Source organism: Thermobia domestica, chromosome 10 (assembly GCF_964235325.1).
Source record: "Thermobia domestica chromosome 10, izTheDome1.hap1.1, whole genome shotgun sequence".
NCBI classification, from domain to species: Eukaryota; Metazoa; Arthropoda; class Insecta; order Zygentoma; family Lepismatidae; genus Thermobia; species Thermobia domestica.
The window spans coordinates 179,815,692-179,840,509 of record NC_137463.1 but is presented as its reverse complement, the minus strand read 5'-3'; the positions used below and the strand labels follow the sequence as shown (position 1 = coordinate 179,840,509).

General features: G+C 35.0%; 1 protein-coding gene across 1 annotated transcript in view; it reads right to left on the bottom strand.

The window, feature by feature from the left end:
- Positions 1 to 24,008, bottom strand: part of LOC145662857 (calpain-9-like) — a 412,792-nt gene extending 388,784 nt beyond the window's left edge. Inside the window, exon 1 of the mRNA XM_081728793.1 lies at positions 23,135 to 24,008. Coding sequence (XP_081584919.1) covers positions 23,135 to 23,180 — 46 coding nt within the window. The 5' untranslated portion in view covers positions 23,181 to 24,008. The remainder of the gene's footprint in view (positions 1 to 23,134) is intronic.
- Between the last annotated feature and the right edge of the window lie 810 nt (positions 24,009 to 24,818).

Below are 24,818 nucleotides of genomic sequence, written 5' to 3'. Positions count from 1 at the left end.
GCAAAGATGCAAAGTTCAATGGTGGAATAGGCCTCTGGTCTAATCAAAAAGGGTTACTTCATATGATTGGCTGCTTTTCTTGAGCTACAACCAAGACTTGACCTTTTGCTAGCTGGCATCCTGAAAAACGTGTAAATATGTAAAGTTAATATAAGTAAATGTAAATATAATAGACCGGAAGCTAGCATGAAGCTTCTCACGTTATAAATAAATAAATAAAAATTACGAATCCAGAAGCAAGTGGACAAACAAAATTAAGAAAAATAACTGTCTTATTGGTCAGGCAAGAAGTTTTAGCGAATCATGTGGTGACCTTTGACCCTAAATTTGGTAAACATTTACGTCATAAGATATGTGGCTCGGTTTGTGTCATGCGAAGCGGAAACTGTTGTTTATCATTACAGTAAGGAGTAAGACAAAACAATTGAATTTGTGAATAAGAGATACTCTTTCTCTCCCTAAATTTGACCAAAATTTACATTACAATATTTATGGACAAAACCACCGCTGGCATGTTGCTTTGTGTCTGTAATGATAAAATACCACCAATAACACAAAGAAATAGGAAACATTCTGAAATAAGACAACAGTCAAAGTTACCTAAGTGGGCGTGGCTCCAGATTTGATCAAAACTTACGTTACAAGATATATATGACTACCGTTTGTGACATTAGATGTGGAAACTGTTGACGATCGCTGCAGTAATATCTAAGACAAAATAATCGTAAGCATCTGTGAATAAGGCACGCCCCCCTCTCTCCCCGAATTTGACTAAGATTTAAGTTATTTGGTACCTTTAAATACAATCCCTGGTCGACTTCCCTCTAATTTCTTTCTCATTGTTGTCGTTATTGTTTTCGTTCCACGAAAATTGACAGTGCAGCTGGAAATTTATCAATAAATAAATAAAATAAATAAAAATTCGAAACTTTTAGTTTTAACAACTCCCACTATCAGTGACGTAGCACACTTTTGCGTTCCCCTCAAAGTATAGAGAAGGGGTCCTAGTTGTAAAGCCGATAGAAGTAAGATTGAAGTTCTACTTCTTTAAATCTTTATTCATCGCAAGACCTCGGGGCCCCCTATATGCCGGGGCCCCGCGCTGGGGGGTTGCGGGGGCAGCTGCTACGCAACTGCCCACGATAGTTGGTATGCTAATGAAGAATCTATAGCAGGAACTATAATAAGAAGCCTGACTCTTATTCGTGTGAAAAGGATATTTTGCTAAGGAACCATGGCCCCTTATTTCTCAGAATTGAATCTTTCAATGAACACAGTTCCAGCTTGTGGTTAAGCAGTATTTTAGGTGGAGGCCTGACCCCTTGTAGTCATGCCAATATCTGAATGTCCTTTAGAGCTTCAAGAGACTGTAAGTAACACAAAACTGTACTTTACGCAAGTTAAAAATTTATGTGACTTTCTTTTCAATAACTGAACTATGACATTACGAAGTCGGCCCTGACCATTTGGCCCATACATTCTTCAGTAACGTTAGCACATCATAAAAATTTACATGACTGCAGCAACACATTAACCCCATTTAATATGTATATTAGAAGCAAGAAACGTTCCTACTTGAATAAATGTTTTTAGTCTTGTTAACCAATAGTCAAAACAAATCATTTACATAACCTATAACGATGGTAAATATGCATGCACATTTCAATATTCATTTATACATTACGTTAGCTGACATTTTGAATGTTTACTTTTAGTATATTTCTTACGCTGGTCAAGTTGTAAATCTGTGTTACGGCGTACGTCGTTTGTCAACATAATATCCAATGTTATTTTTGAAATTTTCACAAGTAATAAAAGTACTTAAATTGTTGTCTTTAGCTATTAACTTGCATAGTAAAATATAACGTTAAAAGAAAAGCATTTACGTAGAGCTAATTTTAAGGGCAGTTTGTTAAACTTTTCTTTCCCTTGTATTTAAATACTTTTTTTTTTTCTCGCAACTTGTTTGGATTTATTATTAAATGCCACCAAATGCAATAAGGGGAATAAGAACGTGAAGTAAATTTTAAATTTGAATTCGAATTTTGAGTTTAGCGTCCTTTTTAGCAGCGAGGCTATATGAGACATGGACCTACAGCTTAACATGGGATTCAAACCACATGAGTTCCCGCCGGGAATCGAACACGGGTCTCATGTGTCGAAGACTCATACGTTAAGCTGTGAATGAGCACAATAAAAATTTCACTTTATCAATAAAGATATGTAGCTAGATTCATATTTGTCATGTCATTATAAGTATGATGAATTCACACAAGTTCACATTGTAATATCGGGAGCACGGTGGCTCAGTGGTAAAGCACTTACTTCTGATGCATGGGATCCCGATCAAGCAAGTTTGTGGTGGACAGCATTGTGCTCGTGGGTCTTCTCAGGGTACTCCCGTTTCCTCCCACAATTTCATTCCACCAATTGTTCCATCATCATTCACTTGCCTTAATCATCCGTCTCCCTTAGCCTAAAGGGCATAATGGGAGGACCTTAAACTGAAAGATTTTATTTCATTTCATTTACATTGTAATATCGTCATTTATACTGTGTGAAGTAAGGTCGTAAGCACCAACTATAATTAAAGACTTTATTCTATATAAACCGGTACTTTTCTCCTTTCTATATATATTTGTTTTGGAACTCCTTCGTGGTTATATAGTTAGTGTGTGTGTCTTCAGCGTGGGAGACCCAGGTTCGATTCACGATGGAAGCTCGTGGATCCCACATTAAATTGTAAGTCTACGCCTCATATAGCATTAGTGCTAAACAGGAGGCTAAACTCCAAATCAAGTAACCAACCAATCGTTTGTTGAGTTCCTTTTCTTTCATGTTATCGTTTATAAACATGCATGCATAGTTATACTCTGAAAGAAATTTTGATTTTGAATACAATACATGATAGGATATATTTTATACTTTGGAAAATACAATTATTTTTATGTGGCTTTCTGTACTATAGGACTCAGCTAAGACTGATCATTCTGTTCTCTGTTCTAAGAGCTCAGTACTGTTATATTCAACAAATCTCTGCTGTTGTTGATGACGCGGAACAAGACGGAGTTCGGAACGAATGTGCAAAGTAAGGAGAAGATAGAGACCTGGAGAATTACTCTTCAGCTTATCTAATCATCAGGATTGTATACTAGACCTTATGAGCTTGCATACGATCAGGGCTGCCAATTTATTGATGTAGTCACTAATGGGAAACCTTTCCATCTAATGAAATGAAAATCTTTCAGTTTAACGTCCCACGAGTATTCCCGTTGGGCTAAGGGAGACGATGATTAAAGCAAGTGAATGACGAGAGAAGAATTGGTGGAACGGTAATGTGGAAAAAACAAGAGTGCCACGAGAAAAAAACCATGGACACGATGTTGTCCACCACAAACTTACTTGACCGGGAATCGAACCAAGGACCCCACGCACCAGAGGTAAGCGCTCTACCACTGACCCACCGTGTCCCCCATCTAATAAATAGCGATCAATATTTATCACAAAACTGTTTGATTAAATCAGACACACCTTGTACTAGACGTAATTTCCTACTGAGCCAACATGGTTTTCTCAATTATAATCCTCAATTATAATTACTTAATAATGGAAGATGTTTTCCGCTAACGTTTCTCCGAAATGATGCATCTGGAAATTGGATCATTGGATGAGATCCTCAGTAATATAGGAGTTCCTCCGGAGTAAAAATATTGCAAAAATACACGTAAATTAATAAAAGCGAATATGACACTTTAGTTAACAAAAGCAAACATTACAAGTAAAAGATTTATTTCTCGTTACCCAGATTCTGGCGTGTTTCGAGTCCTCATTTGTGTAATGTATGGGATTCTTAAATTAAGTGTAATAGTAAGTGTAAAACACGGCTTTACGTAAGAAATACTATATAATTATGTAGAAAGAGCATATTACTAAGCAGCTGTTGATTATTGATTCCACGTTTGCTAACGGTTTCTGGAGTACGAAGTGGAACATCTGTTAATTATTTAAGTATTTAATAGGTGACTGACGTGGCATAATTAGGGCGATATAATGTTGCTGTAATATTGGAGTGCGACCTAGTATAGTCGACGCCGGTCTTGATGTTCCAATGGTTTAATGATGACAGAGTTTCAAAGGCCGACAATAGTAAAATTGTGTCGGAATTCATAATAATTAAGTATTGGTATCAGACATACATTTTGGGATTAATTCCTACATGAATAATTGGGGTAGTTGCTTTAAAGCATCGTTGACTTGGATATTGATTGATTACATCCAGCGCCGTAACTTAGATTTTTTCTGGGGTGGGGGGAGCGGTGGCAAGCATTAATACGCGTATTTGGGCTCCGTAGAAAAAGTTGTTTTCCTAATTCTTGGGCCTCTTCTTTCCGTCTTTCTCTTACTCTTTATGAGCCCTCTGGAGCCTGTGGGCCCTCCCGCACGGGAAGGTCTGCGGGGCCGTTAGTTGCGCCCCTGGGACCGTCCACATACATGACAAAATTAAGGAAACAATATTGGACAAGTCTCAAGGCCATACGAATAAATATTATTTCTAGGGCCCCTAATAGGGTCTAGTAGACATTTTTTACTGAAATGGGCGCACGACTCATTTTTGTTTTATTTACCTTTTGTGTGCTGTTTTATTTATGTAATGTAGTGAACCAGTTTGATGCTTTATTTATAATTTCATGTTCGTATCGTATATGGAGTAAGAAAAATTTTGTCTTAAAATGGGCCCCCTCGAATGGCGGGGAGCTTCCCTGGGGAAAGTTGCCTCCCTGTCCCCCCACAAGTTATGGCCCTGATTACATCGTTTCAGATCAGAATAGATTAACATTCCTATCTATGGATCTTGCATTCCTATCTATCTATTTTATTACGTTCAATATAATAGAAAATTTTCGTGAAGTCTATTCTAACAACACTAGAACTGGAAGTGAGTGGATACCTTCAGAAGCGAATATCATCACGGATTAACGCTATTCACATGCATTAGGATTAAAATCTCCTCAGCGCCGCTTGCAGTTCGCAATGAAAGAAAATTATTGCATTCGATAGTTTGAAGTGACGAAAATATTCTTTCTTTGGACATACGTATATATATGTAGATTCAATTGATTATTATTGTTATTAATTAAACTGGTCCTACTTATTTCTTTAGGGACTGAAGTCGCAAATCAGTTCTTCGTAAGAGAAAAAATGATGACGATGAACTGAACATGTGCGATGTTTCTAACACCTCATCTCTTCTAAGCAGGGTCATCCTGTCAATTTGCAAGATCTGGGGCGAAAGTAAATTGCAGGATAAACAATATGAGTAAGAATTCCATATCTAAAATGATTTGCGCCAACCTTGATCTTTTTCACATCAATGATAGTGCTATCACTTGGTGACATTGATAGTAAACACGGACACACATAAGAGACGCACATCCATTAAGCAGAAAGTATACATCCTCTCACATCAGTCATTAAACACAATAAAATTGACCACACCATCCTATAAGACCCTAGACACATTTGGATCACTAACTGCAGTTAATCAACAACTCTCTCTCTCTCTCTCTTTTGCAAAATATCTAGCTAACTAACTCTATGGCTTATGGAACCCAGAGGTTCAATGCTGCGTTCACAAAAGCTCTTCACTGACTTCTATCCTTAGCTAACTGGATTCAGTTTCTACGTTGTATTCCTATTCCTGCGTGATCCATCTTAATATTGTCTTCCCATCTGCGCCTACGCCTTCCTAATGGTCGTTTTCAGATTGGATTTCCAGTTAAGACTTTGCAAGCGTTCCTACTTTCTTTCATTCTAGCTACATGACCTGCCCATCTAAGCCTCCTAGACTTGACGACCCTAATAATGTTGGGTAAACCGTATAAATTATGTAGTTTCTCATTATGAAGTTTTTGTCATTTCCCATTCCTGTTTCTCTTGAGTCCGAATATTCGTCTCAGGATCTTGTTCTCAAATACTTGCAGTCTATGTTCTTCCTTCCGAGTAAGCGACCATGTTTTGCAACCATACAGAACAACAGGCTCGGTTATCGTTTTATATATTTTAAGCTTCAAATTCCTCGACAGAATTCGCGACGACAAGAGGTCTTGAACTTAACTACACAAATTCCGTGTTTTTAGTCGACATTTAATTTCTTCATGAATATGGTTTTCGTCTGTTGATATTGATTCTAGATATTTGAAAGTATCCACTTTATCAAAAGTATTATTCGACATTTTAACGCATCCATAATTTGCCGTATTACGATCCCGACGAACTTCCATGTATTTAGTTTTCTCTGCATTTACTTCAAAACCCATGTCCCCGCAAGCGTTTAATAAGACCGCTGCATTTCTATCTATTTTTCTCTTATCATCCCCTATTAAATTTACATCATCAGCATATGCCATAACCTGGTGAACCCCATTCAACTCTGAGCCGTGGTTGCTATCTTTGATTTTCCTTATAGTGTATTCCAGAACAAAGTTGAATAATAATGGCGACAACGTATCTCCTTGTGTCAGGCCATTCTCGACGTGAAAGCTCGTGGACAAAAATTTTCCTACCCGGACTTTATTTTCGGATTCATTTAAACATATTTTAATTAATCTAATTAGCCTTTTCGGTATTCCAAATTCTGTAAGAGTGTTGTATAATGTTTCTCTCCTAGCCGAGTCGTGGGCCTTTAAAATCAATAATTTAGAAAGATCAAGCGCCAAAAAGATTACATCCCATTCCCACTCGATGCACGTTCAAATCCGAAAAGTAATTTAAAAGTATCATTTTTCTAATTAACTTACGTACATATAAATATTACTTCTTTTTAACAAATTTTGTAAATGCAGCCTCCATCATTAATAAGTCTAATATTAATATTTTTCCTGAGGATATTTCAGAGATTTTTACTCTCTTACATGAAAATAACTCCTCCCTCAGTCTGCTCGGAAGTAAGATGAACATGAACTTCATGAGAACTACAAGGGCTCGTGTTCTATGTCAAACAACAATATTTCCTGTGCGTTTTCTCTGTGTCAAGCGGCCTCACAGGAATTACTTTTTCTTTTTAATTCCTTTAATTGTTAGTGCCCTACACGCACAGCATCATGAAGGCGTACACAAAGCGAGACATCTCGGTTTTAACCAGTGGTGTACATAAAGAGAAGCTTGGTTAAAGATCCCACTAATAATTCTGGCTCCTCTCTCTCCAAAGCAAGTTCTAAATAAGTAACAAAATTTTGGAAATTCCTTCATTTAAAAATTTCATGAATTTCTCATATTATTTAAAATGTTTTTCACCAAGGCCAGAATACTATTCACCATTGTTCAACTCTTATACTGTACCGAGATTACTCATATACATATCAATATTTACATAAGTTATCAAGACCTATGTAATATTTTACAATAAGTAAACCCAAATATACAGAAAGCTTCACTTGTATGAGTCTGATTAGAACACTCTTTAAACTGGATTCTAAGGCTGTCTAAGATAATAATGTATTTTCTAAGAATACAATAAAATGTGGTACGAAAATTTTGACATTATGCGTATTATTTTCTTTGCAAAGAGTCCAGAAAGATTCACTTTGCATGGATGCTTTTTTTCTACGAAAATTAGTCTAAAATCAAAATTATTCTAATGCTAGAATTCATCCATTTCTTAAGTTGAGTAGCTTACCGAACTGTCTGGATAGAATTTTCTGATCCATCAAAAATCAAAATCAGAACAATTCATACCAAAGACATGCTATCTATACAAAAACAGGAAATGGCTTAATTTTATATTATATTGGTAAAAATGAATAACATATCACACAAATAACATTTAACTAAAGATCTGAGCTAAGGTTCTTTCTTGGATGTCTTCTGAAGTTCTTTGATTTTTTTTATTTCCCGAAAATATTGTACCTCCCGTTTCAGTAGTAATTACATACAATGCTATAGTAAATTTACTATAGACTTATGCAGCAACTATTCTTTATTAAGGAAAGTGGCACAATATTATATAGATTCGATCATAGGATATTACGCTTATGGGCGAAACAATGTTCACCATCACAAGTTGTAAATTATTTATACAGCTATAGGATACTAAACGTAACCTATCAAAATTCTTGGCTGAATTTTGTTTGGCTGATCAACTACATTAAAGCACAAATGTATTTCAAGTTTAACTAAATCTGCAACTCCAAACACAAAGCAATTAAATCTACAGTCAAGTCTATACAAATTATCTTTTCTTTTTCTTTTTTCTTTCAGGTATGTGTTTAAATATTCAATTGCCTTATATCAATACCAGTTATTCAACCCAAGAATCATTCTCCCATTTCACAACTTTTTTTGTATTTAAAAAACACATACCGGTAATTAAACAATTTTTTTCTAGTATTCAACTAATCCTAAGTCTATTTCAATTTCCTTCGCTAGATATTGACTTATTCTTTGGTATCTTAGATGCAAAGCTGAAAATCTCATATTTCCTTGCGGAAATTCTTTATTTATGTGCAAGGACGTACGCAGGAATTTATTTCGGGAGGGGTGCAAATTCAGTATGAGGATTACAGTTTGTAAAATTACACCTAAAATTAGACTAAATTTACAGAAAAATCGGGATTTCGGGATGAAGAGAGATCCGGACTCCTAGAACCCATTCCCTACATACGCACCTGCTTATGTGTGTCCCTAAGTCTATCTTGAATTTCTCAAAAGCTACTTCTAGTCTTACAACTTGATCATTCCTGCTCCTGAAGTTTTCTTCAATCCATATTACTCAACCATTTGTCAGAGATTTCATTTCCCCTTCTATCTTCACCACCTTGCTATCTTGCTTCTCCAGTTACTAACTTAATCGACTGTACCTTTCTTATTTCCATTAGTCCATAGTCTCGGAATTGATGGTTATTTTTCCAATCATTGTTATTCAAGAGTTTATTCGAACTTCAGTTTCTTCGTATATCCACATTTCATCAATTACTTTAATGTCACTTCATTGTATTTAACATGAGATAACAAAACATATCTACGGGATGTTGAATTAAAGACTTCATTTAATTTCATCCGTAGAACATTTCCAAAGGAGGCAGTAAATAATATTCTTTATGGGAATTTCCAACACAATTGGGGTTTCCAAGAATTGCATAGAGTTAATTTGGGATACGAGCTCCTAGCTCTACTACAGTGTCCTACATTGGGAAGTCGCTGAACAAACTAATAGTTCAAATATTTGACAATCTTCAACTATCATATTCTTGTTACCATGAATTATAACTGGCATAGTCACGGAACAGAGCACATGATTGGGAAAACTACCGCAAGAAAGACACTAAAGTGTTAATTGTCGAATAACACTAATATTACACACAAAACTGATGTGAATATTACATAAGATTGATGTACTTTCAATGAAAATGCCTATCAGTCGGTAAGCCCTCTTTAGACCACGTTTCCATTTTACATGATTCTTGTGGCTGTCATAAAAAAACAATGCAATCCAATCTTTCTATTTACTGTTTATATGTTACAATTACCTGAAAGCAAGAAAGGTATCTCCATCCATGCAGCACTGCACTCTAGTGGACAAATAGTGAACCTCCTCATTAAAAACGTATATTTTGGCGCACTTCCCCTCCCTGTCCAAAAGAATCCGTTGTTTTGGAAGGGTGAAACTGGTTTTTCCTTTATGTCAGCGGGAGGGCGATAGTGGTAGCAAGTAAGACGTCCCAGAAAGTTGCACATGGTTCAACTCCTTGCAAGATGGAAAAAAATGTTGTATGTCCCTTTCAAGACTATGTTTACGTGGTGAAATATGGTAGGGTTTCAAGATTTCTTTTTATGACAGCTACAAGTTTCATGTAACGTGGCAATGCGGTCTTACTTAGAATCGTCATAATCATATCTACAAACAATCAAACTTTGTTCTGATGCACCAGCACTATGCGTATAGGCTATTGATATTTCTTGATGGCACAGTAAGTAAACAGTATTAGACGTTGAAATCATGTGAACTAAGCTTGAACTGTAACAGCTTTAGCGTTTTGTTTATCGTGATGCTTTATATTTCTGAAAATACATCCCAATGAAGAAACGTAAAATAAAAAATGATAAATTAATAATGGGAAGTCAGTATTTAAAATAAATAATTAACTCCAAATATAGGCCAAATAAAGTTCAAAATGGGCAGAAACATGGAGAGAGGATGCACAGAAAAATAAGATAAGCAAAATTCCTTTATGCTCGACTATTGGAAATAAGAATGGAAAAAGGTCAATTTCGTTTTAAAAAAAGAAAAAAAGAAAAACTTAAAATTTTATTATAATACGCGTAGATATTGGAAGTTTATGTAGCCCTATCTAGAAATATTAGTGTTGTGAAATTTTGATTGCAAATTTCTCACATTCATCTAAGGTGAGTTAGTCTGCTGTTGCACAAAATAGTACTACTAAGATTTAAAAAGTCTTAATTTGATACGAAACGATGAGATACGTTAAGTCTATGAATTCCTTACACAAACTTTTGCTGGAACAGTGTTTCTTGTAGCTATAATTATAATTACTGTGTATCCCAGTACGTAAGTGAAGTTGGAAAATCTGTGTGTTGCTTCTCATGCAAAAAACATTCTTGGTGGGGCATTGTGAATACTTGAAAATGATTTTTGTTGTTCTGATTTTTCTATAATCTTAATAGAAGCATATTAAGATTATTATACAACTATAATCTTAAATTGCAGGCTAATACAAAATTATCCTCTACTAGCGCCAATTACCCGATTCACTAGGTTAAAATAAGAAAAAAATAGTAATATGTTCCGTTAGTCAGTCACTTTTTACTATTACTGAAGCGCTCTCTGATATTGGTCATTTTCGATCATTTTGTGTATCTCTCCCTCCCTCAGGTTGCGGGGCTGAATTTGGATTTAAACGACATGGGAAGTGTCACTGTTCACCTGAGCGACCTCGAAAACTATGGATTCGGAACTAATATCGGTTATTTTCCATCATTTATATATATATATATCTTCCCTTAGCCTAAGTTTCACCGTCAAACTGAAGTGATACAGTTTCACCGAACCTTATCCATACTGAAAATTTGTTTGAGATCGGTCAGGTGGTTCAAAAGTTATTAAGTCACAAACATGATCACTTTTATTTTTATTTATATAGATGACTTGTGGAAAAGTTGGCTTATAACTCGCAGGATGTTCTGGTAATCAAACAATTGATTTTTTTAAAAATGTATATCATGTACGAAATTGATAAATACATAAATACTATTTATTATAAATCTACAAAACTGAGGTAAAAATAATGTATTTAAGTAATGAAGATGGTTTAATTATAAGGCTTGCAGATTTTCAGATTTAAAAAACTATGAAATGAAATTTCACACTAGAAACTTGAACATTCTATGAAAATTTACAGTCATTGTTATACACTTGCTTTTTATTGAAATATTAATGAAATAATAGGTCAACATTCCCCATAAATGAGTGACTGATGGTAGGTTATAATACTAATAAAAGCGGTATTTGTAAATATCGCACTAATGTGATATTTAATTATATTTTGGAGAAAAACCAGGGCGTTTGGAGTTCTGAACAAGTTTTACGGGGCAGATTGCGTAAATCCGGGATTATTTCGGGGAAACGGAGACGTCTGGGAGCCGTACTAAACACATAAAGTTAATATGCAGGAACGTCAAAATAATCAAAATCCATCACTCACACTAGCTGTAATTGTAAATATGCAGAAATAAATACTTATCTAATGGTTTAAAGTTTTTTTTTTCTTTCTGCACGATTTCAACTTTCTAGAGTAAACTATGCTTTAACATACCTACTCTTAGATTACCCATTTTACGCGAATTATATCACAGATTCGATTATTGCAGTATTTTTTTTTTTTTATAACAGCATCGTCATTTCAGATTTTTCCAGTGGGGGAGGGGGGGCAAAAGTTTCCACTCACACAAGAATTTCATTTTTTTTACTATATTGCTATACAGTTGGTTAAAACATATGTGTCTCAAATTCAGGAGGAGGCAATTACTCCCTACCCTCCCCCAAATTACGCGCATTGTTCGTGACAATAATAACCGCAATAATTGAGGTGTCCTTGCACATCAATTATCGGTCGATTAAGATTAAGATTACGAATTAAATTTCTGGGCTTTCGGCATCTCCTTCCATTTTACCACCTCTTGTATAAGAGATAACGTCCCTCTATAATCTCCTATGTGGGGAATTGGGGAGGATGAAGAGAATGGGGAAGAATGGAAGCACCCTTGGACTATTATGTTAGAAACAATTTCGGCATTAGTCTGACGTGAATTAAGAAAACCAAGGAAACTCTCACTCAGAATGGCTGACCTGAAAAAGCTTTTACTCTTTTTCGACCGAGTGTCTTCACCGAAAATCGAACCCGGGACCGCTCGCAAACAAAGGCGAGAGCTTTGCGATCAAAAACAATCCTCGATCGAGAACAGAGGAAGAATCTGTGAGTTTACACACATCAATGAGACCAGCTAATATTTCATCTTTAATAAATGAATGTGGTGATGTCTTAAAATGGAAGTAAGAGTTCATTGACTTCAACGAAAGTGATTAATCTGTATACGTATTTTTTTTTTAAAAAAGAAAAAGAATACAAACATGTACGAGAGATAGGAAGAAAAAATAAAAATGAAGTTTACGTAATACAAAAAAAAGTGTTCACCTAACTAACCATAAACTCATCAACCACTTTAAAAAAAGACTTGCATGACTAATTTGCATGAAAGAAGAAGCCATAGCCCATCAAAAGTAAAATGCAATATACGAGATTTTATAATGCACAATTCTTTTGTTATGTCTTGATGGTGCATTTCAACTATTGTCGTTGTTAAATAAAAAACATTACTTTTTCAGTATCTGCATTATATTCTGAGAACTTTTTGGTACGGTCGCGTAACTCGTAACTGTAAAAGTTTACACTAGAGTCTTTTATCGTTACAGAATTTTAACCGTGATTAATTATTTCATATATCAGCTGTATGTATCTTAGCATATAAAGTAATTGAGACCTCGTATACGTATACAGTAAGGATAATGATTAACGTGACCAATTTTGATGGTAGTCAAGTGTGACTCTTTTTGCAAAGGATAATTTTCAGTTTCAAGCAGGGTTCGATTCTTGTTCAAGCAAGTATGACTTCTCTGCTAAGTTCATCATTACCTAAAGACCGTTCCAAAGTATGAACGCATGGTTTCTTGTTCTGAACACTGTTCAGTATTTTGCATGTGCTATTATGTACACTAAAATTACATGCTATCATGCAAACCATATCAAAAGCACAAAAACATTTTGTTTTAAAAAATATATATAGTTTACAAATTGATAGCGGTAATTTTAATTACTTATGTTTGTTCGCGGTGACTCATCTTTTGAACTTAAATATTTTGTACTAAAAACTAACAAGTCCTCATCATGCGTGTAATAAAAGTATGAGTACAAAACGTAAAAGCAATGGAATTCTGCTTTTAAAAAAATATTACTAGCATGTTTCGTGACAGCCATATGTGATTGCTGCAATATAATAAATAGAATATCCCGTTACTCGATGTCTCACATACTTGGCCAAACAGTCATTTTGCCTTTTAAAATCTGTGCTTAAAGTTTTGAATGAACGACCCACAGATATTTACTAATAAGCAGAGTAAACTCAAGCTGCGGATCAAAAATTCTAAACTGAAGCTGCGGATCAAAAATTCTAACGTTTCCTGAACGAAAATTGGCAATTCCCCCATTAATTTGAGAAATAGGCTATATATTTGAAAATCAATTGTATACTATTATATTAATAAACCCATGAATTTCCAATGCCGGTGAGAATCTTGCCTTCCGGAAGCAAAATCTGAAATGACACTACTGTTCGGATCCCACATGAAGTTGTAGATAGATATTTAAGATAGTTTCGGTGCTGAAACGAATATAAACTACATATCCATCTATTTTCATTTTTTTCGTATTTCATCATATTAATGAGAAAAATCTAAGTGATACAGTTCAAGAAGAGCTATGGCATGCCAAACAGAACTTTCTTACGTATAGTCAGCATATAATATCACCTCATCAAGTGAATCACAATGGTATATTAACATTTCTGTGCCCAAACAAAATTTCTGTGTTCAATTCGGATCACTCGCACCAGAAACATACGCCTCAGCGATTCGGATCTAGGAGAACCATACCATTAAAAAGAAAACAAAATCAAGTATAACTTCTATTCAATGGAAACAGATATAGCAAAATAATAATATTTCCAACTGAAGAAATTAGTAGAAAAGAAGCATATTCCACAAATATTACTCAAACATTAGCACCGTTGAGGCTATTGAGGTATATCTTTGTACTCTATTGCATTTTTTAGTTTTATGTCCCACGAATTATCCTTTAGGCTAAAGGAGACGATAAGAAATGTGTGGTAATAATGAAAAGAATGGTGAAAGGGTGATATGTAAACCAATACCCTGAGCGGAATTTGAGCCTATGATGAATAGGCCTTGCTACCGCAGATTGAATGTCTCAGTTAGCTCGACTATGCCAAGTGCAAGTATATTTTGTTTGCATATACTTCATAAATCAAACTGATGCAGAATTACAAAGTATTGTGATCTAAAGGCTAAAGGCTAAAAGAAATTAAAAAGGCTTAAGAAAAGATAAAACTACAAGTTAAATTTTCAGACATTTAACGGTGAATGCAACTTGCCTCTTAACCCGATATGGACGACAAAAACAAATTTGTAACGTTTCAACACATTGTTGTATTGCAAGCCCGAGCATTTTTTTTATTCGAAACGACGAACGTTTCATATCCGTTACGTTTCGAGGATTATATTTGACAAGTAGCGAAGCCTGGCGTCTTCAGTGTGGATCACATCTTGATACCGAAAACAACTTTTTTCTTCAACAGGAAAATAATTCCGTCCATAAAGGGATAATTTCAAGAATTAGTTAATCATGCATATTATGCCAAATTCTAAGTTTGATGTACATCTTTATATAATACCAAAATCACTAAACGACGGAACTTATTGATAAATTAAGTTGCGAACTACTACAAGAATTTCTCGAATTTGTATATGGAGATTATTTAAAATTTCATTGGAAGTAAAAAAATTCTTTTTGAAAATGGTGGTAATCAATATAGTTTTTTGTGTTAGAGATACTGTGAATGAATTTGTCCTAATAATAATTATAAAATTGACCTTACACAGAGACCAGAAATTTGATTTCGGTAACAGATATATTGTAGATATATTGTATTTGCATAACATACACTGAAATACTTCAATATACAAAGTATGGGACTATCTCGATATACAGGAGCTAGGTATCAATGTTACAAGTACTTGTAAATGTGATAAATGAACAACTCTTTTGTTATAAAGATAGTAATAATACTACTCCAACATTCACTTGTTCATTAGAATTTTTCCACATATGATAACAAAGTAGGAAAGCAAGAAAACTTAAATATGACATCTATTTCTAGATGGGTTGATCCTCTCCCTTTTGATATTGTCGAATGATAGTAAATTTGAGCATAGTGTTAAATTTTGTAATTAATTTAGAAATTCTGTATTCCAAGATGAAAGACATAAGCCGAAAAGTGCACAGGCAAGTTTATAGGCCGCAGGTTACAACTATAAAACTTTTTCGGGGATATATTTATTCAATGAAAACGGCATAGAATAATTGTACTTTAATTAATCAGATGTTTTTAAGAACGGCAAAAAAGTTTCGAAATTGAATAAAACATAAAGTACAAAGCAAGTTATCTAGGTTTCGTCACAAGCAACTCTGGTCTCTACGCCTGCTTTTTTGGCAGGGAAAGTAAAATAATGGTAAATTTGGGGAGGAATTATTTTCAAGCTCTTGGCGGGGGTATGACACCATTGGTTGAAAGTGATATGAGAGGTTTAGTCATCTAAACAGTGAAAACTGATAATTAGTTTTCTATTGTCTTTAGTTGATGGTAACTGAGAGCAAGGCGAGACTTATTGTTGCTAACTTCCCATTTAAATTAATAATAAACCCATCACTATTAGAGATACAAAGCGTCCCGGTTAAATTAATAGCGCAATAAATGTACGTATTTGTATATGTATCAAATAACAATACAATGAAAGAGAAAGTACTAATTATAATGTTCGCATACTGACTCACAGCTTGTCCGATGCATGATTCATAGCTTAGAATGCATGAAAATAACCTTACTATCTGGTGGTACTCGTATAGAACTGTAGCAGTTGAAAAATGCAAGTGAATGTACCTGTGAAATAACTAGCAACTGTTAGTCGCCAAACTTTCACAATAAATTTACAAGGAAATATCTATTTTCCAGATAATACTTCGAAAATTTATAGTGAGAAATTGGCATCCGCAATTGTCAGATATTTCACCATAACTTTCATCTGGAACTTTTTTGGGATACCTTTTGTAATTTCGATAAGTTCCCATTAGTCAAGTTCTTTTTTATTTTTTAAAAAAGTATTAGACATAGTAAAATTTATATTACACAACCTGATTGGAAGTAGTTTACAAAGTTGAAAATAAAACATTAAACTTGAAATCTTTTGTGACTGGATAACTATCTTAGCATATAAACCAAATACTTAAGTATGCACACTGAATTGAGTACCAGGAAATTTCCTTACTGCAAACAGAAATTTGCATTCTTCTGAATAACATTGCATGGCACATTTCAGTGAAACCGCGAAAAATGAAATTTTTCCTTCTTTTAAGGTTTTACGTCCTATGGTTATGCCGTCTAGGCTAAAGGAAACGTTGACGATGAGAAATGAATGAAGTGGTGGAATGAAGAAAATAGAAGGGAACGGGAGAACTTCGAGAAAGCCCACGCACACGACGCTTGTCCACCACAAAGCTCACGTGGCGCGAACTGAGATTGAATTAAGGACCCCATGCACCATAGATGAACGCTTTACTACTGAGCCACCGCGGCCCCCACCGCGAAAAATGAATAAAACTGTATGCTTGCATAGCTCCACTCTGTTTCCGAGTATTCTAGTGCCATATGTTGGTCAATTGAGAAACAAGTCTTTCAGAATGTCAGTCATGTTCTCTAGAGCATGATTCCCCTAATGACTCAGAAAATTCCAAAATTTGTCATAGAGCGTTATTTGGGGCAATGTTTCATTTGTCGTTTATTGATTTTAAAGCAACTTTTTATTATCGGTACAACATTGCGATACGCATATTTTCAACAATCTTACTTTTTATGGTATGCCTGAAATTAATGTTCAAGGACATTGCTTTGTTCCACATGTATGTTCCATATTTTTGTTCTAAATAGCAATCAGAGATACCTTTCTGCGAAAGTTTGACCAAACCTCAGCTTTGATGACCCATAACTCGAGAGAGCCAAAGACTTCCACACCATAATATTTCATATGCGTACTAGACTCTTTAAGCTCTACCATCGTTTTGTTAGTTTAGGTGATAATGTAATATATGAATTTTGTGATTGATTTCTTTTTTTTAAAAAAAAAAAAAAAGAATGAAAAACTAATGAAGGAAGAAAATAACACTCTTGAAGCTTTCTTGCAGGTATAGTATTATTTGATAGGACTGTAGTCAGATAAATTTTTATGAATCTCTCTCTCTCTCTCTCTCTCTCTCTCTCTCTATATATATATATATATATATATATATATATATATATATATATATATATATATATAGATAGATAGATAGATAGATAGATAGATAGATATAGATATAGATAGATCGGGAATCGAATCCATGTCTCACACGCAGAAGACGCGTAAGCTAACCACATAGTACCGAGGGAGCTTGTTCCTAAAATTTATTCGGTGCTATTATAAAGATGACAGTGCCTTCTATTTATTACCAATTCCAGACGACAACGCCACTATGATGCCACTACGAGTCATATCAATGTTTTTTTTTTTTCCGTAATGATTGGAAGCTTCAAGCTACATTGGAAAGACCACATCGCATCGAAAAATAATAAGCAAAGGCACTGAGTATACTATGACATTAACAAGAAAGAAAGAAAAAAAAAAATAACCAACAAGATTTACATTGTATTTTACGGAATTATCACATACTGTTACACTGAAGTGCATGCTTTTAGTTTATTATTACATTGATTATTAAAGACGGACGTTCGTATCGCCTTGTCCTTGAACGTGAGGCGTCAGTTGAAACGTATTCAGAAGGAAGAACCTTCGATTGAAATACTTCGGAAAGTCTTTTTTATTATTCTGCGTGAGTCGGGAAACGGAATCATGGTTGGCCGAAGCGAACGAACACTTCCACCCTCCACTGATACGCGGACATTTATTATTAAACCTGTTAAGAAAAGAATTATACAACTAATAACCTTGCTAACACAACAAGGAAGGGTTAGGCTGTTGGTGTTCCGCATATTTAACGCTGTTACTAAATACAAACAGGAAAGAACTAGATGCAAGTGTTAAATGATTATATGGCAAATCATTGGATACTCAGTCTTAACCAAGCTTACATTAAAAATACATTTTAGTCGCATACACTGGAATACTCATATTTAGAGGCATGGAATAAAGTCTCAAGTCGAAGGGAAATCTTTTGTTTACGTTGCTGTAACCAGGGACTTTTGGTATTTCGGTGCATGTCAAAAAGTCTCTTATTAATGAATAGAGCGTTCCCAGACGTTATCTTTTACACGAGAATGTCCTCTTTTTCGGGCCCTAAAAGTGGTCCTAGTGCTTCTATTACTTTTTAAAATAGAAAATGGGGAAAATGTCCTACTTTTTCGGATACAGACAACGATTTCAACTTCAAAATTCATAATATTTCTGTAATCAATACTGTAAGAACTCAATTATAGAAACAATATTTTCTCGCCAGGGGGTGTTATCTGGGGAAGGGCAGAAGGACAATCACCTATGAAGCTCTATTTTTATTGGTGCAGAATCTTACTCTCCCCAGGCAAAACTTAAAATGATGCTACTGCTTCTCGCTATACCATTAACATTCACGATTAATTTGAATCCTTTAGTGAAATTTTAAAACGTTCTCTTATTTTTTAAAGTTTGTTATATAGTAATCCTCAAAGTTTTAATTGAGCCCAATCGGAAAACGACCATTAAGAATACCCAGGTCCAGATGGAAGGACAATATTAAGATGGATCTCGTAGAAGTAGGAATACAACGTAGAAACTGGATCCAGTTGTCTAAGGACAGATGTTAATGGAGAGCTTTTGTGAACGCAGCATTGAAGCTCGGGATTCCATAGGCCATAGTGATAGTTAGTTATGGTAACTCTAGATGAAATCAGAGTTCATTGGCAATAAAAGTGTCTGATAGGTGTATACTTACGTCGTCTAGAAAGAAGATCTTGTTCGGAGCAGAGTTTGAAATCAAACGAAACGACAACTACCACCTTCCTCAGTCTAACAGTTAACAATGAGTTATAACCAGATCTACTTCGTGTTACACAATATGAAGTTTTCAGAGTTACATATGTAGTGTACGCGCCTTTGGTGCGGGAATCCGAAGACACGGATTCAAGTCCCACTGAGAGTTCATGTGGTTCGGTTCACACGTTAAGCTGTAGCGTCTTACCGGTATATAGCTTCAGCGATAAAAGGGGATGTTAAACTCTAAACCAACCAAAGTACGTTCCTACACAAATACGTAACACAGACCGTGCTGCTGCCATCGTCATATAAATTTAAAAAAAAAAAAAAACGATGGGACGGGAAAGGGTCTAGTCGTAATCGCTTGGGTGGCAATTTTTTGATAGAAGCCTATTTCTCTAAAACAACAACTGAAACTTATATAAGGAAACACAGACTCCGTTATAGAAGGAGCAAGTTCCCTCAAAGAACATATTTGCAATTATTATTTACTTTAATTCCAACGTCTTTCTTGGATACTTTAACATGAAATACGTTTAACGTCCTGTGGATGAAATCTTCGGAAAGTCCAATTGGAACGTGTAAGGATAATACAAAGAAATATTTATAAGCCAAGTAAAAATTACTGAAACCGGAAACAACAACGGAACCATTGATTACTAAATATGCCTAACTGGAACTGTGTGTGTGTGTGTGTGTGTGTTTAAAAAAAAAATCCTTCCGAATCCCAATAAGAATAAATAAATCATAATGTATATCATTATAATATCTTTCCTATTATCCTAAAGCCATTTATATATATATGATATCCTTCCTATTATCTTTCTGATTTTAAAAAGGTAAGAGACAATTATAAACAACTGTAACAGGAAAGACTTGAAACAGAGAATTGCATCATATGATCATACACTTTGAGCTTAAAACGGAGTATTTTATAACTTGACTCTTACAACACGGTTGATCTGAATAAAATCTGCATATACCTAACTGAATTACATAAATCCATGTATAGTACGAAATACACCTTATAAACAAATACATTATTTACAACATACCAAGAAATGTAATTTTGATACATTTTATTTTCCATATTTTTGATAATGCATTTGCGCATGTTGTATTTCTTATAGTCTGTATCCGCTTAAGGTTTTAGCTCCCAGACCCACTTCCATCTTCCCCATGAACTAAAGTATCTCCCATTTCTGTTATAAGGCCGAGCGGGCGTAGAAAATGATCAGAGTTGCTGCTACGCAACCTGGAGATCTTGCGTTTGAATCCCATTGCCGGACTGATGCTTTTTTTTTTCAGTTTCTCCACAGTTTAATTACCTGACTGATGGGTTGATATCCCTCAGGTTCAGACGATTTCCTTCTCTATTTTTGGGGGGGAGGGGGAGGAGGTTAATTATTCAATATTTGCAGTTTCTTGACTAGACAATTGTATCTGAAATGTTAATAAATAAGCATGTTATAACATTACTTAGTATTGTTATCTTTGTCGTATTGCAACCTCATAAGTTTTTAGAAGTATTGAACTAGAATATCCCCACAACTCCGAATGGTAAACAAAAGGCACGGGAAGCTGTTATTTTTAATGCTTTAGCCAGATATTCTTAATATTTCGCATTATTTTCAAATAATTATTACATAATTCTTTTGGACCCTATGACCTTATATTTATGGTAGTGTACCATATTTGAATAAAGCCAATAAAGTGCTGTACGTAACATTATTAATCTAAAATCACTAATTTGAACCTAACGAAATATATTGATTTTCAATCAGACTAAATGTATACTAGTTCGAATAAATTGTCCGTTCTTTCTTTAGAGTACACAGAGGTTTCGGAAGAAAAAAAATATCCTCAGACCTATTCATAAATCTAATTCATATGTTAAATGCACATTTAGACCGAAATCTCCAGCATGTTATTTTCTACTAGATTTCCACGAACCCCTTAACCGAAAATGTTCCCTAACCCTGTAAATAATGTAAAATAACGGTAAGTTTTACATTATCCTCCTAACGTTCACTGCTGGTTACGGCTTTACTTGAAGGAGAATAAGAGGTAATCCCATTAACTTTGCGTTTTTTTATCATGGTCACGGCGGTTCTTGAGGTAAGTCCCATAGGTAGAACTTGAAATGATATCTCTACAAGACGCACTAATTTCTGAATACAGTTTTCTGAAGTTCTACGAAGCCTTTTCTTTCTTTCTTTAACTAGTAGCGATAAAATTTAAACATTTAACGATGCGTCTTCCTTCAAGAGCAACAGTAATCCTGGTTATCTTTAATAATCCTACTAATAATAAAATAATGTGTGTCTGTCTATCTGTCAGTGTGTAGGTCTGTCATAATATTTTCGCATAGAAAGGGATCACCTAGAGCGATCAAGGGGTCACCAGATCGAATCGCCTACGAAGTCTGTATCTTTTAATTTTTTTTTTTTTTTTTTTTTTTTTTTTTTTTTTTATTTTTATTTTCAGCTCGGGGTGGTGATCAGGTTTGTGGAGAATCAAAATGTTTGCGATAATTTGTGCACGTTGCTTGACATTTCTGAGAATGCCTGCTTGTAAGCAACCCACATTACATGTCCGTTGTGCAGGCTTACAGAACAGCGCAGGATAAATATCTAGGCAATGAAATTTCCTTTTATCCAGGGTTTGAATTAAGACATGCCAATGACGGGTGCTTACTATTTTTATTTTTTTTTAAATCAAGTTTCTGAATTAAGGCCCCGCAACAACGAGTGCTTACAGCTAAAATATTCCAAGAAGAGAGAGGAAAATTGTACGAGGTAAAAGTTATCAAAACCATTCCATAAGCATGTTACTTGTTTTTCTCTAACTTAGGCACGTTTTTCCCCAAATAAACACCACAATGGACCAGGGTTGTAATTTGGTTCTGTAAAGGAGGATATTTTTTCTGCCTCGCCCGAATTGGAAATATATATATGAAAGGTGAAATGGCACTGCTGTATTTGACACGTGTAACGTTAGTTGCTTATACGACACGAGAGCAATCAGGCCCGTATCCAAGGGAGTTAGGAGGGCCGCCCCTAAAATTTTCACGGTAGGCTTGCAAATGAACTGTAATATGGTGATGAACTATAATATAATTGTATGCCCCCCCCTAACTTCTACCGCCCCCCCCTACATTTTTGGGCTGGCTACCGGCCTGAGAACAATAAATTTTCACAAGAATCTCGGTTAGATCATATTGCGAAAACCTCTGATATTTCCTCCTTGGACGAAATAACAAAATGTATCATCCTTAATATTTTCTTAACTGGAGAATCACTCTTTAAGGCTTAGAAAAAAGAAAAAAATCGAAAAACTTAAAACATGTTCTCTTACACAGATGTGGTCAGGAAATAGTTACTCAAACCTGAATCAAATGTATTTAAGTTGTCCCCTAGAGGTCTTTGGATGTTTAACGAACTGAAACGTCAATCTAGTGAGGAAAGAACCACTTAATATATAAACTTCTATGACTGACATTTAAAACAAAAATACAAGTTGGCTCTTCCGAACGGATTTGGAATAAGAAATAGCTCTGGAAGTTGCTGCCTATTACATGTAATTATTGAAGAATATTTAAGATATAAATAAAAATATTACAAGAAAAAAAAGTACAGTGCGTGACTTCCATAAAAACACATTTGTTTTATATATGTGCTTTTAACAAAAATAAAGCTAAAAAATACTTACTGGGTACATTGCCATTAGGTTTATTGGCTGTGTTGCTGCTTCGCATTTTTTATGTTTGCGTTTTTCAGGTTCCTGTTGACTTCAGCTACCTTTGCCCACTGAAGCCTGTTAGAACACAGGCCGGAAAACGCACGTGACGGGCGTAAGATGATATGCACGGAAACTCGTATGGTTGACAATCACGATCATGCCTATTATGAAGTTCTTCCAAAATTATAGATTAAATTATTTTTTTTGATTCTTTTCTTAATATTCTGAACAAAAAAAGCACTGTAATTACACTCGATGAGGGCAAAAAAAAAATCACTTTTGTCAGCGCGAAATAAACAAAAGAGAAACAAAAATTAAACACGAAATTTAGAGGAATGTTTGGGGCAGAAAATTGAATTACTGTGTTGTCCAATGCATGTGTAAGCAATGAATATTATTTTCTAACACACACACACTATCACAGTTACCGGCCGGTGTTTACGATAAAAAATGTTATCATCATCTTCCTTATAGTAGAAATGAAGAAAAACTGTAGTCGAAAAAAGACAAAAACTTGTCAAACGGTAGTTGACACTTGCACCAAAACACACGCACAAAACTTGTCAACAATCTTAACACTGAGTTATATCCACAGTTAACAAGTTTTTTTTTTTTCTTCCCCCTTCTAATCTTCTTTATTTCTTATTTTAATTCAATGGGATTGAGTTGTTCTTAAGGATTCTTTATATTTTTTTCTACGTTAAGAAAAAGAAAAAAACCCTATTTCTGTTTGTTTTGTTTCTTTGACTTGACACAACATGCACTTCTCTCCTCACACCTGTCTGTACACATCGGCCACAACCGCGCGAGGCACTTAACAACACGAACACTGGCTGATCACTGAATTCTTGTATCTCCCACTGCACGGAAACAAAAGGTAGGTTCCAGAGAGCGCTGTCAGGTGGCAGCACAAGTAATGTAAATTAGCAGATGATTACATTATCCTTCTTTGACTCTAGTCTACAGCTGCAGGAATAAAATTATAATGAATTTGTGTGGCCTTCTGTGAATTTTGTGTATTAAATTACTAATTTAGGTTGCTTTGTGTATTGTATTACTTTAAAGAAACCGACATTTGGTTTACTATTTCTGTCATTGGTAATTAGTTTCCCTTTGAATCACTTTTCTTTGGACATAGTATTCCCAAAACCAGATTCTATGGCTAGGCTGAAGTCTAAATAACAACAATGTATTATCCGTGTACTTAAAATCAATTTCTCAGGACGGACTACTGGGGAGTGGACTAGGAGGTATGGTGAAAGATTCTAAGTTTTCTCCCTCTCACCGTGCTTTTGCATCATTGGTGCCTATGCCGCTGGGGAGGGCGAACTACCCTCCCTCCCAGGATCCCCCTATGAAGGTATCAAATGTAGCTACACAGTGTCTATTCCACTTCTACATAGTTTGGCGTCAATTAATCTGATAAATATCCACCTCACAGTGTCATTATAATACGAGGTGGATTCGGAAAGTAAAGTTACAATGTATAGTATTCGTTCAAAAAGTGTGTATTTTACAAGTGTCTACCACAATGCGTTTAGTGATACGGTGTCATGTTTCGAAGTAATTGCTATCACTGTCCAAACTCTAGTTAAGTCGTGGCACTAGAGTTTTGTGTCCCACACTCATAGAATTCTAACACTAGCTGCTAAAG